Below are 15,661 nucleotides of genomic sequence, written 5' to 3' on the forward strand. Positions count from 1 at the left end.
CTACATATGATACAACTTGAAAATGATTGATGGAAAGATGAGCATGTGCTTGACTGTCAATGTGTATAGAAAGACCACACATGGGTAAATGTTATGGAACCAGTTTAAATCATTTTTACCATTCCACTGCAGTGTCAAGAGAAAATCACTTAGCACCAATATCTGTTTATACGGAGTGCGAAAATCCTGTGACTGACTTGAATACCCTTGATCGGTTATTGAGTAGCAAACATATAGATGTAGGCTAGTAGGCTACCTGGATTATACACTAAGCGTGCATTTTGATGTGCATAACTTGCAGGTGAAGAATGAGACTTGGGCTTTGTGGACATGGTACCAGAACCAGGACTCCGACAATAAAATTGGAGATCAAATTTATATAGTGAGGCAGCCTGATAAATGCTGCATCCACCATTTGTTCGAAAGTTGGCTTGCTGACCTCTAATTCTCACTGCTGCTTGCTGGGAAAAATTTATTATTAAGATCCCAAATCAATTGACCATTCTTATCTGTTAGTTTATAAGTGTATATGCTGAAATATAATAAGAAGTCAGCTTTAAATATCAGCCCTTGGATCATAGTCCAAGTGTGCAGCTAAGATGTAATCTTAGATTAAGTAATATTTGCTCTTGCTACATGTGCTTAGTGTGTGCGTATGAATCAAATAGAGTGCAGAGTCTTTTCTTCTTCTTCAAGCTTAACTCTCTCTTTCTCTAAAACTCTCATCTTCCTCTTCTTCAGTACTCATAGATTGATTGAAACTTATATACAAGATTATAGTCTGTATGCTAACATGGCCTCAGAGCCAGGTTTGATCAATTGATACTGGGCGTTTAGATCTGTGAAGAGTGTTACCCAGAAATCGAGTCGATTGTGATCTGAGTCTAACATGGCAGGATCGGGTAGTAGTGAGGTGAGAACACCGATTTTCAAAGGTGATAATTATGAGTTCTGGAGTATTAAGATGAAAACGATTTTCAAATCTCACGGACTGTGGGATCTGGTTGAGAAAGGTTTCGAGAGTTCAGATTCGAAGGATGATGGTGAATCTGATGGAAAGAAGAAAGAAAATGAGGAGTCGAGCAGTATTGAGAAGCTATCTCTAGCTGAGAGACTGATGAAAGATGCTAAAGCTATGGGTCTGATTCAAGGAGCTGTTTCAGATGAAATATTTCCCAGAATCTCTTATGAAGAAACCTCAAAAGGCGCATGGGATACTCTGCAATAAGAGTACCATGGTGATAAACAGGTTAGAAATGTTAAATTGCAAGGTCTTCGTAGGGAATTTGAATATACAAGAATGCGAGATGATGAATCACTTTCTGTTTATCTTACAAAGTTATTTGATCTGATAAATCAAATGCGGAGTTATGGAGAGGAGTTATCTCGAGAGAGGATTGTTCAAAAGTTATTGATTAGTTTGCCATCAGCTTATGATTCTATATGCTCTGTTATTGAACATTCGAAGGATTTGGATGTGATTGAGGTACAAGAAGTAGTGGCTTCCTTGAAGAGTTTTGAGCTACGTCTAGATAGACATTCTGAGCACAAAACTGAGAAAGCATTTGCTAGTCTCAATGTGAATCCCAAACCAGCTAAATTCACTGGAAATCAAAGTGCAAGGTACCATAAGAATTGGAAAGAAAAAGGGAAGAGGTGGGATAACAAACCCACTGATGGTGCTAGAAATCCTTGTAAACATTGTGATAAGCTACATTTTGGTGAGTGTCGATTCAAGGGTAAACCAAAGTGTTATAACTGTGATAAGTTTGGTCATCTTGCAAGGGATTGTAATAGCAAGAAACCAGTGCAACAGCTCAATTATGCAAATAAGGTAGAATCTACACCCACCATGTTTTATGCTAGTAATCAAATTAATACTAGTGTAAAGGACTGTGATGATGTATGGTATGTAGATAGTGGGTGTAGCAATCATATGACTGGAAGGGAGGATTTACTTGTGGATATTGATAAGAATGTAACTGCAAAAGTTGAAATGGGTACTGGACAGCTTGTTGATGTAACTGGTAAAGGGAGTCTTGTAGTTGAAACTAAACTAGGCAAGAGATATATAAAGGAGGTTATGCTTGTGCCTGGACTGAAAGAAAATTTGCTCAATGTGGGTCAAATGATGGAGCACGGTTATTATTTGGTGTTTGGAGGTCACAAGGTGGAAATCTATGATGATAGCTCATATTCCAACATGGTTGCTAAAGTTCCAATGAAGGGGAAATCGAAGTTTTCCAATGAAATTACAGACTGGAATACATATTGCTTTCAAGGCAAATGTATGTGCTTCTACTACTATGTGGCATAAAAGATTGGGACACCTAAACATGAGCAGTTTGAAATTGATGCAGGAACAAGAAATGGTAGTAGGATTACCAGAAATCAAAGTAGTTAAAGGAGTATGTGAAGGTTGTGTTCTCGGCAAATAATGTAGAGAAGCATTTCCAAGGGAAGCTAATACTAGAGCATCAATTCCTCTAGAGCTTGTGCATAGTGACATTTGTGGTCCGATGCAGACAACTACAAAAGCTGGCAATAGATATTTTCTTACTTTCATAGATGACTGCACCCGGATGTGTTGGGTTTATTTTTTAAGGCATAAATCTGAAGTTCTCAGTGTGTTTAAAAAGTTCAAAGCCACTGTGGAGTTGCAGAGTGGTTATAATCTAAAGCAGCTTAGGAGTGATCGAGGAGGTGAATACACTTCAATGGAGTTTAACAAGTTTGTTGAAGATGTAGGCATGGAAAGACAACTTACCACTCCATACACACCACAGCAAAACGGTGTGGCAGAGCGAAAGAACAGAACCATTGTGGAAATGGCTAAGTGTCTCATGTTGGAGAAGGACATCCCACTTGAATTTTGGGCTGAGGCAGTTAATACCTCAGTGTATATTCTGAATAGATGTCCAACTAAAGCTTTACATAAGAAGACACCTTTTGAAGCTTACAGTGGGAGAAAACCAGGAATTAAGCATCTAAAGGTGTTTGGTTCTTTGTGTTATGCTCATGTGCCAAGTCAACAGAGACAAAATTTGATTTGGCAAGCAAGAGGTGTATTTTCTTGGGATATGGTAGTTGTGAGAAGGGATATAGACTTTATAACATTGAATCTGGAAAGGTGACTATTTCCAGAGATGTTGTGTTTAATGAAGAAGCATGTTGGGATTGGAATGCACAGAAGGAAAGAAGGGAGAGTATCCAGATCATTGAAATGTCTGAAGGAGAACAAAACTGTGAAGGAGGTGCTTGTGATTCTGAAACACTCAGTGAAGAGAATGTTGGGCCAAGCTTAGTTACTGAGCTCTCTGATCAAGAAAGAATGACAGGTCCACAGGATTTTGATCACACTCCTCTCAAGTACAAAAACATTGCAGAAATATATGAGAAGTGTAATCTGTGCATTATAGAACCCGAATGTTTTGAAGAAGCTGCCAAGGATGAATCATGGCAGAAGGCTATGGAAGATGAAATTTCTATGATTGAGAAGAATCATACTTTGGATCTTGTTGATAGACCATTTGATAAACCAATCATTGGAGTCAAATGGGTTTATAAAACAAAACTAAATCTGGATGGTTCAGTGCAGAAAAACAAATCACGGTTGGTTGCAAAAGGTTACTCTCAGAAGCCTGGAATCGATTTTAATGAAACTTTTGCACCAGTGGCAAAACTTGATACTGTGAGAACTTTAGTGGCCCTTGCTGCACAGAAATGATGGAAATTATTTCAGTTAGATGTAAAGTCTGCATTTCTAAATGGAGTGTTGAATGAATAGGTGTATGTGGATCAACCATCTGGTTTTGTTATACAGGGCAAGGAAGACAAAATGTACAGGCTCAGGAAAGCTTTATATGGTTTGAAACAAGCTCCAAGAGCTTGGTATGAAGAAATAAATTCCTATTTTGCAAAGGCTGGATTCCACAGAAGTCCGAGTGAAGCTACTCTTTATATCAAGACATCTCACAGTGGCATTCTCATTGTGTCACTATATGTAGATGATATTATCTACACTGGAAGTTCAAAGGAGATGATAGCAGAGTTCAAAGGTGAGATGATGAGACAATATGAGATGACTGATCTAGGATTACTTCATCATTTCCTTGGTCTTGGGGTACTGCAGACAGATAATTACATCTTCTTGCATCAAAAGAAATATGCAAAGACTTTGCTTGAGAAATTTGGACTTAGGGATTGCAAGCCGGTTGCAACACCATTAGCTATGAATGAAAGACTTACAAAAGTAGATGGAAGTGATCTGGCAGATGAGACTTTATATAGACAAATGGTGGGAAGTTTGCTATATTTGACAGCAACAAGGCCAGATATTATGTTTGCAGCAAGCTTATTGGCTAGGTTTATGCACAATCCTACCAAGAAGCATATGGGGACAACTAAGAGAGTTCTGAGATACATACAAGGCACTGTGAACTATGGAGTTGTTTATGAGAAGGGAAAATGAGTAGTGTTGGTTGGTTATTGTGATAGTGATTGGAGTGGAAGTGAAGATGATATGAGGAGTACATCTGGCTATGCATTCAATCTTGGTTCTGGTGTGTTTTCTTGGGCCTCAATCAAACAAAGCAGTGTTGCTTTTTCAACCGCAGAGGCAGAATACATCAGTGCAGCAGAAGCTACTGCACAGGCCATTTGGCTAAGATTTGTACTCTCTGATTTCGGGGAAGAACAAGCAGAACCAACTAAGTTGTTGTGTGATAATACTTCAGCAATTGCCATATCAAAGAATCCAGTTCATCATCACAAAACCAGGCACATTAATCGGAAATTTCATTTCATCCGAGATGCACTTCAAGATGGTGAAATTGATCTGGTATACTGCAAGACTGAAGAGCAGATTGCAGATATATTCACTAAAGCTTTGGCAAGGGATCGATTTGAATTACTGAGGACAGCTTTGGGAGTGATTTCAGCACATCACTTAGAAGGGAGTGTTAGTTTATAAGTGTATATGTTGAAATATAATAAGAAGTCAGCTTTAAATATCAGCCCTTGGATCATAGTCCAAGTGTGCAGCTAAGATGTAATCTTAGATTAAGTAATATTTGCTCTTGCTACATGTGCTTAGTGTGTGTGTATGAATCAAATAGAGTGCAGAGTCTTTTCTTCTTCTTCAAGCTTAACTCTCTCTTTCTCTACAACTCTCATCTTCCTCTTCTTCAGTACTCATAGATTGATTGAAACTTATATACAAGATTATAGTCTGTATGCTAACAACTAATATAGAGACAACCGCTGAGTTCCAATTGAAAACAAGTGGGCCCAACGTCAGCCGACCTCTGAGTTTCAATCACCGATGTGGATCTCCACGTGTGAACCACTAAATGAGGTTACACGTGAGGGGGAGTGTTAAACTGTCCCACATCGGTGGGGTGAAGAAAACCAAAGGGGTTTAAATAGTATTACCCCACTCTAACTAATACCGAGGCCTTTTGTGGTAAAACCCCACACCTGAGGATTGTGCAGGTGGTTAAGTGGGGACAGTATCGGTGTCGTTAGAGTGGGGCGGGCCCAGCGATCCAAAAATTCCAACATTATCTAGATAGGAATAGGATGGAAGGTTGCAGAAAGAGTAGGAAGATGGGGTTTCACCTATGTATACACACTATATATATAAGAGGAGGGGGGTTGGGGGGGTAGGGGGTGGGGGGTGGGGGAGGGGGCGGGGAGAGAGAGAGAGAGAGCAGAAGAAGAGCAACTCCGCTGTTGTTGTATGTAAATGATAAAATCTCGTTTATACGTCTCCTTTGTAACTTGAATATATACTCTCTCAACCAGTTTATACAACAACAAACGTGTAAGATTGGTTCCTGGAGCAATTTCGGATATTGAATTCTAAACTAATTGCGTATTTTGTTGAGTTATCAAAAATTTCCCCTCCCCTTATTGTGAAGCCGAGAAATTGTTGGAAGTGACTTTTATACTGTCACATGGTGTTACCAGTTCACTGATGTTATGGTGGTACTGCTTAAAAGGGTGGCGTTTCGACAAAATCCTTAGCTCCCGAGCTCACAATGCACCCCGTCCATAAGTCATTCGGAGTTTGGACGGAACGATGAGGTTCGCTACTACCTCCGTACAAAAAACCTTCAACAACTTCCCGTTCATTGTATTCTCCATTAAATTCCAGGCCAGGGGTTCCACCTCCATCTCATAGAGATTATCATCACCTGTTGTTTCTGTGAATAATGTAAATTTCTTACCAAAACATTTGTAATATTGTGCCAATTATATTATATATTTGCAGGATGCATAGCAATTTGGTGTCAGTAAAACTTTTGTCTGCCGCATATTTGATCATGTTTTAACTTCGGAATGTCATGGTCTAGTTAATTTTGACGGATTTTGAAAGGCTTTTAAAACAAATTAGAATCAAACTTTCGAATTTACTACCCCAAACAAATTGCACTGCAAATTACCATAATCAGAATTCATCAGGTCATGTACGTACTACATAACATTTACTTAGGATATGAAATGGTGAGATCGATAAATTCGAAATCATCATTATATTGTTGTTCTTATTACATTAATATAGATATATGTAGCAGCCACTATATATACCCATTAGAGTGAATACGATACCAATGCCCCACAATTTGTTGTCCTGACACAATCGACCGGATTCGCTGCGTTGTAGTCAAAACAGATGACGACTTCCTGGAGATACACGATCCTCCCATCATACTTGCACATAAGAAGAGGTGTTTTCCCTCCTATAGTCCGTCGAATGGCCGATTCAAGGTCGATGTAATCATATTGATGTCCTGGTACAATCCCAGTTGTTTGAGAAAATAGATATTGTGCATTGTAGGTCAACCATAATCTATGAGCTTCGTGGAAGTACTGTGTCTGGGAAAATTTATTGTCCGAGCACCTGCCGTGCTTGTTGTACTCATGCTCCCAGAAATCCATATTTGTCCGTCTATTGTTGAAGTTGGGCCAGGAATTGGACAAAAGTAATTGCAGATTATGATCAGCATTCATCTGAAGCACAAAGACGAGAAGTTACAAGCATTTCAGAGAGCTGCAGGAGAAAAAAAACAAACTGAAATGAGTAAATATATTCAATGTGTACCTGTTTTCTGTCGAATAGCGTGCCAGCGCAGAGTATAGATGCAGATGGATCGGTAAAGTTGCTCGGCCAGAGGCCGTGTGTCGTAAAGGTATGCCGCAGAACTGGTGGGTTTCCACAAATTCCATTCCGGAGGCAGAAGACGTATGGGGATTGCTGGACGAATTGGAAGATATCATATGGTGTGGCAGCATTGCTCTTTCCGAGATAAGTGACGAAGCAAAGAGCGATGACAACGAGAACAATCTTGAAGAAGTGCATGGTTGTCAAGCAATTATCAAAAGAACAAAGGGAGGGAGGGAGGATGGGATGAGAAATAATAAGGAAAGCTAAAGAGTGAATGAAGTGTGAATTTTCAAAGAAATGAAGAGGTGTTTAAATAGTTAGAGTTGAGGTTAAGGGTAGGGTTTGGAGAAATTAATTAAGGTGAAGCTAACTAGCAAAGATGATAATAATTAAGGTCAAGTAAGTGTGAACAGATCCTGAACTAGGGAATGCCTCTTTCTTGTTATGCAAGGCTTTGCATTCTCATATGCATGCTATAAAGGGTGGTAACCGTGTAGTGGTTGATTCATCAACAACCCAATCAACCCAATTATAGCGGTTCCTCATATATCAGATTCAGACCCCAAGCAAGCTAATAGTCTCAATTTTTAGATTATAATTCTATTTCAGAAAGCCATTCAGGACCACGCTAGCTAAATATGGTTCCAATCGAATATAAACAGAAACGATTTGGACATTGTTTATGTATCTTATCTTGTAAATTGAAGTTTCAACCACTACCTTCTAGCAGTGGTAATTCTTATCTTTGAAATTTTGGAGCTCTCCTCTCCTCTTCATGGTTTCTATTCAACTTACTTATCCCGGTTGCAGATAATTAATTAACTTGTGGATTAAGTAAATAGCTATTTCAATTTGCTGCTACTCACCCTGGAGCTAGCCTTCGGACCGGGGAAATCATATTGTCCTATAGACACCCGCTTCGTCGCTGCAAGGCGACACCGCAGGGTGGATATCTGCGGGTACTCATCATTTCATTTCATGGTTGTATTGCTTCACATTTGCAGATTGTTAACACAACATGCCTTCTGTTTAGTTAATTCATTAATCAAACATGATCAAATATACAACATACAAATTGTTAGAATTGAGGTTAAGTGTAGAGTGTAGAGAAAGATTAAGTTGAAGCTAGCTAGCAAAGGTGATAATAATTAAGGTCAAGTGAGTGTGAACACATTCGGAATTAGGGAATGCATCTTTCTTGTTGCCCACGGCAATGCATTCTCATGCTATAAAGGGTAGTAACTGTGTAGTGGATGATTCATCATCAACCCAATTATATAAAGTGGTTCATCATATATCAGATTCAAACCCTAAGCTAGCTAGCAGTCCAAATTTTAGATTATAATTCTGTTTCAAAAATCCATTCAGGACAACGCTAGCTAAACATGGTTCCGAACGAAAAAATACAGAAACGATTTAGGCATTGCTTGCGTATCTCATCTTGTAAAAATGTACAACTTACAATACACTTAATTTCGAACATTGTTTGTGTATCTCATCTTCTTCGTTGAAAGGCAACACCGCAGGGTGGATATCTGCAGGTAGCCATCATTTCGTTTCTTGGTTGTATTGCTTCATATTTGCAGATTGTTGATACCACATGCCTTTTCCGTTTAGTTAATTCATTAATCAAACATTATCAAATATACTCGTAAATTTTTATCGACTCCAAGTTTCTTAAGGACATCCATAATTTGGACAACAAAAGGATTTCATTACTTTCGATATCTACGTACACATGTACTTGTTGTTGCCTACCGTGACCGAAACCATACTCTTGACATATACAATGGGCGAATGATTTGCTTTGCACAGTGGCAAATAATACGGTTGCGGAGGAAAAATGGGATTGATCCTTACAGCACTTTGAATGGGAAGATTTTTAAGCTTCTTAGTACGGAAGTTATAGCAGACTGTGCCTCCATTTTCCTCTACTGTAAGAACCTCGTCGCTTTTCCACATTGGCAAGCCTCCATTTCCCTCTACTGTAAGAACCTCGTCGCTTTTCCACATTGCCAATGTGGAGTACAGGGGCAAGCCGGACATTGAGAATGATGGGATCTTGGCAGCAAAGTGTTTTGTCCAAACACCACCCGCATTTTTCGGACCACCACCAGAATCATCATCCATTAGCCACATTTCAAAGGGTGGTGTATCACCATCTTCAAAGGTATTACGATTCAAGCGAAAGAGAGCGATGGATTCATTCCACACCTTAAGACGCATTTCAATACCAATTCCTTCGAAATTGTTGAACTCTACCATCTCATGTGGTAACAGTATGTCATGAAACACCTCACGACTCATGTCAAACAAAACGATCACTCGCCTAATTTTTTCTTGCTCGGGATAGGTGACATCATAGCTATCGGCAAATTCCTTTTGTTGCTCACTTCCTATCCAATAACACATCCCCTTGAAGTACACCTGAAAAGTTTCAGGCCAAAGGAAAGTAGTTTCCGTTTCTAAAGAATAAGGCTCGATCTCCCTCCAAGAATTAGTTCCTAGGGTATACACTACTACCTTGGGAGGATGAATAATCAAATGTTCTGTGCCGCCATGCAATTCTGAACCAGAAAATCCAATTTTGACAACTTTGTAATCTTTAGATTTAGGATCATAGCCTAATCCCAAAACATCGTCGAACCGATCTGTTAGTGGCATGTAAGGCATAGACAACCACCAAGGATGAGGATCCCTAAAGGATGCTTCGTCGAACCAATCTGGACTGTATGTCTCCGAGGGAAGGACCCTGAATTCCTGAATTGCCGGATTCCACAAAAGCACCTTAGTAGAATTAGGACGAGCTAGACAAATGATCCCATCACAATGACCTATAACATGAAATGATTGATCATCTCCAATCTCCAGACTCATAGAAAGAGGAATATTGACGTCCTCGATCCCAGAAAGAGTGCTACACTTGTGCACACCACCATCGTCATCATCAACAATGACATTGTCAAAAGTAAGTACTGAGAATACGGATTGAAATTTGTCCCCATTTGGGTCCTCCGTAGAAGGGACTAACATTCGCTTCAGAAGGACACGAGTGGACTGATCGTCCAGCAAGGAATGGGAGAGGTGCTTGTCGACGAACCTGGGGTCGTTGATGAGAGCATGCCACCATTTAGCGACGCACTTGAATCGCATCAGAGATTTCGGAGGCAGAGTTGACAGAATATTCACCAACAAATCTTGTCCGATTTTGGATGTTTTGTTCGTCATTTGTGCAATGTCAATTATGGACCTCACCCTTGTTCTACGATACACACAAAGACCAACACAACAAGATCAGAAGATTCCACAAAAGCTCATCATCATCTGGCATTGCTATTTCTTGTTAAAAAAAAAAAAAAAAAAAACTCATGGATACATTCAAAAATTTAGCCCTACTGAAAATGCCAATTGAAATTCAAAAGCGAAATAAGAATCGAAGCAAAAAAAGTATCCTTCTTTCATTTAAAAAAAATATAAAAACTGAAATTGAATAATAAAAAGTTAGAAATGAGGTTACCTTGTTGTAGACTAGGCAGTAGGAAGAGGAAGAGACCGAAGCAGAAGCAGCGCTGTGAGTGAGAGGGAAAGGGGCAGACTCGGCGCAGAAAATGTATTTTCTGCGTTTTGTTCGTGCAGCTGCGTGCGATAATGCGATGGCAGAGAGGGGTTTTTATTTTGATTCTTGTGCGACCGATTTCCACACCCTCCCAAATTTACGAACTTACGCTCCCAAATTCGGCCGCGGTTTGCAGTCTTCAATTCCGTGTCTTAATTGTGTATGTTCTCTTAACTTTTTAACAGATGTCTATAAACTTAACTTTTAATTTAACGGTGCTATCTTTTCAAAAGACTAATATAACACATAAAAAGAAATAAAAGAAACACAAAAGGTGCCTAACTCTCCACCTACCCCATAACACTATTGAATTGGTGTTATCACTGTTTAATTTAACGGTGTTATCTTTTTAGGGGATATTGTTGTTTTTCTTTAATTTTTAGTTTTTTTCTTCAAATGTTAACACTGTTGAATTGGTATTAAGTTGAAGCATGTGTCACTAAGTTAGAAAGAAGACATGACGAAGACACTAGTTTATGGACATCAGACTCCTAGGCCTTAATTTGTAAATCAGATTAATAGTCTTCGTGGTGATAGAGTATTCGAAGGAAAGTCTATGTAGTAAAAAGATTGCCGAGCTCTTCCAGCGGCTCTACTCCAAGCCCAGCCGTGACGCCTGCTAGCTCGCCTTCGAGTGCCTCAGCAGCACCGCCCTTTGCATTGGCGCCACAGGTAGCCCGGACCTCGTCGTCGGCCTCCTCGCTGCTAATTCCGCAACGTCCGCGCCGTTCACATTGACGAGCACCTTAACCTTTCGTCGATGAGGCTGCATTCTGCCAATGGCTTCGACGACAACGTGCTTGATTTGAACACTACCCCAAACTTTTTTTGTTTTGAACAAATGATATTATCTACACCAGTGATGATTACAACCACCGGAGTTTATCTTTTGTTGACCCTAAAAACTATTTGGGCCTAAACACCTTCCCATGTGTGCCTTTTAGCCACCAACATAATCCATCAGCTAGCTTGATTTGCCCTTCATAGTAGTTGTTTTTGTTGTTTAGTTAAGGATTTCTAGAAATCAGAAACTTTTGTTTTTATGTTTTTTTGTTCCCTCATTTCTGGCTTGTTAATACAAGCTATCGTTGCATATAAAAATAAAATAAAAAGGACGTAGCCTTATGCCAACCATATTTTTTTTAAATTATTATTATTTGTCACATCTCAGCCCGAGCCCTCACCACATCTCGGGCTCGACTCCACTGTAGCACAATATTATTCGCTTTGGACCCCGATCACACCCTCAAGGTTTTATTTCTGGGAACTCACACGAGAACTTCCCAGTGGGTCACCCATCATGGGATTGCTTTTGCGCGAACTCGCTGAACTTTGGAGTTCCGATGAAACCCGAAGCCAATGAGCTCTCAAAATGCCTCGTGCTAAGTAAAGATGAGAATATACATATAAGGCTTACATGATCCATTCCTTGGGCGATGTGGATGTTACAATCCACCCCCTTAGGGGCCCGACATCCTCGTCGGTACACTTCCGGCCAGGGATTGGTTCTGATACTAAATTGTCACATCCCGGCCTGGGCCCCCACCACCACATCCCGAGCTCGACTCCACGGTAGCACGATACTGTCCGCTTTGGGCCCCGACCACGCCCTCACGGTTTTGTTTTTGGGAACGAGAACTTCCCAATGGATTACCCATCCTAGGATTGCTCTCGCGTGAACTCGCTTAACTTCAAAGTTCCGATAGAACCCGAAGCCAGTAAGCTCCCAAAATGACTCGTGTTAGGTAGAGATAGGGGTGGATTTTTTTGCCAAATTGCCATGCCAACCGAATTGCCAACCGTGCCATACCGATTTTGTGCCAAATTTTTTGTGCCAACGATAATGGTACGGTATTGTACCGTACCGAAAGTTCGTGGTACGGTATTGGTAATGGATATCATTACCACGATATTACCGTACCGTACCAAAAATATAATATAATATATAATATAACACATATTTATAAATTATAATATATATTTATAATATTCTAGAAGTTCAATGTTTCCTCCAAAAGCTTCGACATCTTAAACTTGAAGAATTGATCAATGAATTTTACCTTTTGAAGTTTAGTTTCAATTTTCATTTAGTTTGAAACTTTAACTTCTATTTGGATTGTTAACTTCTATTTGTTTTGGTTTATAACTTTTATTTGAATTGTAAGCTTAGTTTTCATTATGAATCATGATGCATCATTTGAATTATTGTGTGTGTGAATTGTGAATGATGAATAATAGATGAATTTAGGCTACAATTTATGAGATATCAGCAACTAAGGTGAGGTTTAAGTTAAAGAGGTGAGTCTTGTTGTGGTGCCATAGTGGTGCTTTATGCTTCTGTTGAATAATCAACTGGTACTGCTAAGGTGAGGAAGTAGACCTATAGTACTGCTTTATGTTTCCATTTTTTGTTTCAGGCTTATAATTTTCAAGTAATTCATCAACATTTCATGCGGCTGTAAATCCATTTGAAGGTGGAAATCCGAAATCCATTTGGGCACTTGTTATGAGAATTTTCTTCCGTCTATGCATTTGGTTTATATATATTTGTCTTATTACAGAGGTACAAAATATGAAATGTTGAACAAAGCAAAAACAGATTGTCTTAAAATAAAGTGGCAATTACCATTGCCATACCATGCCAACCGAACATTTGGCAATACCGAACTTTGGTATACCGAAAGTTTGGTATGGTAATGGTAATAGATTTTACCAAACCGAAAGTTTGGTACGGTAATTGGTACGAGGGTTTTGGTACGGTAACCGTACCGAACCCACCCCTAGGTAGAGATGAGAATATACATATAAGGCTTAAAGGATCCATTCCCCTGGGCAATGTGGGATGTTACATTATTAAATGGATGATTTAAAACTTTTATAATAACTTAGATGAGGAGGGATGTTGGAACTTGACACGCAAGGTAGAAATCAACTTCCAATCCACTAGGATATTGGACTACATGCATTATGCCCAACCATATAAATATCAAGGATTGGTAGCCTTACTCGATAATTTCCTGTAAAACGGTCTTTGAATCTCAAAAATTGCTAAAATTTATTTATTTTAATACATTCGATATTATCCATACTAAAGGATCGAAGAATGGCCAAACCTCACAGTGGCTAGTAATATTGCTTTTGTTTGAATTCGCCTTTAGTCACATGTATAAGGAAATTTAAATTTTGTTCATTCACGTGTATAAGGAAATTTAAATTTTGTTCATTCACTAATCACCCGAGAATCATATTCATAAAGGAATTATCCAAAATTTAAAACAAAACACCAATAAATAATCCAAATACATATAAAAAGAGTAATGCTAGGAAGGCTAAATTTGTAGACAAAATTTTCAAACCAAATTATGTGTCACCAATAAGGAATGATCACATTCATCCATGTTTAATTAATGATCTAATCAACAACTTCGATGTCATTTAATTCATAAAATTGTCTTACTCCATAGAAAATTGTTCAAAAACTTGAACCAAATATTAAGAGGGCGTTTAGCCACTAGGGGGAACTCAGACACATGTTGGCCCTTGTTTAAAAGTTCTAATCTTCCATTGGTGTAGATGACTTTTGAAAATCAAAAAACTACATAGTGGTATCTTCGGGATTATCAACTTGAACAAAGTTAGTGTGTATGACTTTACGACGTGAATGATACTTAGCAACAACATCAACAAGTGCTTGACAAATGCATGACCAATAATCCTTGGAACCACAATGATAACATATGTCTATTTCTATGGTGGTTGTGCCTTACCTTTATTCTTGAAGTTGAAAGTCTTGAGATCTAGAGAATCGCGCTTTGAAACCACAACTGTAACACATGTCTATTGGACCAGAAAAGTGTGGCAAGCATTGTTCGTTATGGGAAGCTGAGATATCCACCAACACATGAAGCCACAGGGTATTCTCTTGTTTACAATCAGCTCTACCCTTTTGAAGTCCAAAATTATACTTCCGGAATCATCCACCATGTTCGTCTCACAAGTTTGATTTCGTTTGCTTCTTATTTTCTTCAAAGTTTCAATGGAGAATTACAAAGTTGGGTTTTCCTGAAATGACTGAACTTTTAAATCCCCCAAACATAAGTTGTGATGGAATGTGGTTCTTCTGATAAGTTGGTGATCTAATTGTTGTTTCGATGTAGGGTTGAAACTGAATACACTGTACTTTTATCGATGCGGGGATCCTTCTATACATGCAATGAGTCAAATCCACCATTTCAGGACTATGCCAGTTTCTGGTCCTCGGAGCTACCCTGAGAGAATAGCGGTTATGGGAGACCTTGGCCTTACTTACAACACAACTACCACACTAAGTCACTTGAAAAGTAACAATCCTGATCTTGTTCTATTGATTGGTAATGTTACTTATGCAAACCTCTACCTCACAAATGGAACTGGCTCTGACCGCTATTCTTGCTCATTTCCAAACTCTCCAATACATGAGACCTATCAGCCTCGATGGGATTACTGGGGATGGTTAAAACATAAATTGCTTTATTTCTATCACATACAATGGCTGCTGTAAATTATGGCATAGAACTTGTTTTCTTATGTTGTCATTGCTGGGTAATTTGTGTAGGTATATGCAGAGTTTAGTGTCCAAAGTTCCAATAATGGTTGTTGAAGGGAACCATGAAATAGAAGAACAGGCTGAAAATAAGACTTTTGAGGCTTATAGTTCTCGTTTGAGAAAACAAATTTAATGTGAAATTAATTGGTACTTGGTTCCCTCGTTGCTAAAACACATAATACAAATCTTATTTGAAACGCTATCAGAAACAATGACCTTATCTTGAAACTCGTATCACAACAGTACCATTTAGTTCCGATCCCAAGCATGTTTTTATTAAGTTGTCCTTGGT

General features: G+C 38.9%; 3 protein-coding genes across 3 annotated transcripts; 2 read left to right on the plus strand and 1 right to left on the minus strand.

Annotated features, from left to right (window-relative positions):
• The first annotated feature begins 793 nt into the window (after window positions 1-793).
• LOC139188652 (uncharacterized) lies at window positions 794-1,228 on the plus strand. The gene is made up of 2 exons (XM_070806297.1): window positions 794-809; window positions 897-1,228. Exons 1-2 carry the CDS (start codon window positions 794-796, stop codon window positions 1,226-1,228), a joined length of 348 nt encoding a protein of 115 aa, XP_070662398.1.
• Window positions 1,229-8,861: 7,633 nt separating this feature from the next.
• Window positions 8,862-10,826, minus strand: LOC103422233 (F-box/kelch-repeat protein At3g06240-like). Its single transcript, XM_029109894.2, has 2 exons — window positions 10,686-10,826; window positions 8,862-10,430 (listed from the first exon to the last, which is right to left on the minus strand). The coding sequence occupies exon 2, from the start codon at window positions 10,394-10,396 to the stop codon at window positions 8,897-8,899; it is 1,500 nt and encodes a 499-aa protein (XP_028965727.2). The 5' UTR covers window positions 10,397-10,430; window positions 10,686-10,826; the 3' UTR covers window positions 8,862-8,896.
• Window positions 10,827-14,621: 3,795 nt separating this feature from the next.
• LOC103412222 (purple acid phosphatase 15-like) lies at window positions 14,622-15,502 on the plus strand (the record flags this gene model as incomplete). The annotated part of the gene is made up of 3 exons (XM_029109224.2): window positions 14,622-14,781; window positions 14,942-15,275; window positions 15,379-15,502. Coding segments are annotated over 3 exons (618 nt in total), but the record flags the coding sequence as incomplete, so codon positions are not given.
• Between the last annotated feature and the right edge of the window lie 159 nt (window positions 15,503-15,661).

The sequence above is a fragment of the Malus domestica genome, chromosome 10 (genome assembly GCF_042453785.1).
Source record: "Malus domestica chromosome 10, GDT2T_hap1".
Lineage (NCBI taxonomy): Eukaryota > Viridiplantae > Streptophyta > Magnoliopsida > Rosales > Rosaceae > Malus > Malus domestica.

Coding starts and splice junctions, on each gene's coding strand:
- LOC103422233 (XM_029109894.2), bottom strand. CDS start 10,396: ATGACGAACAAAACATCCAAAATCGGACAAGATTTGTTGGTGAATATT.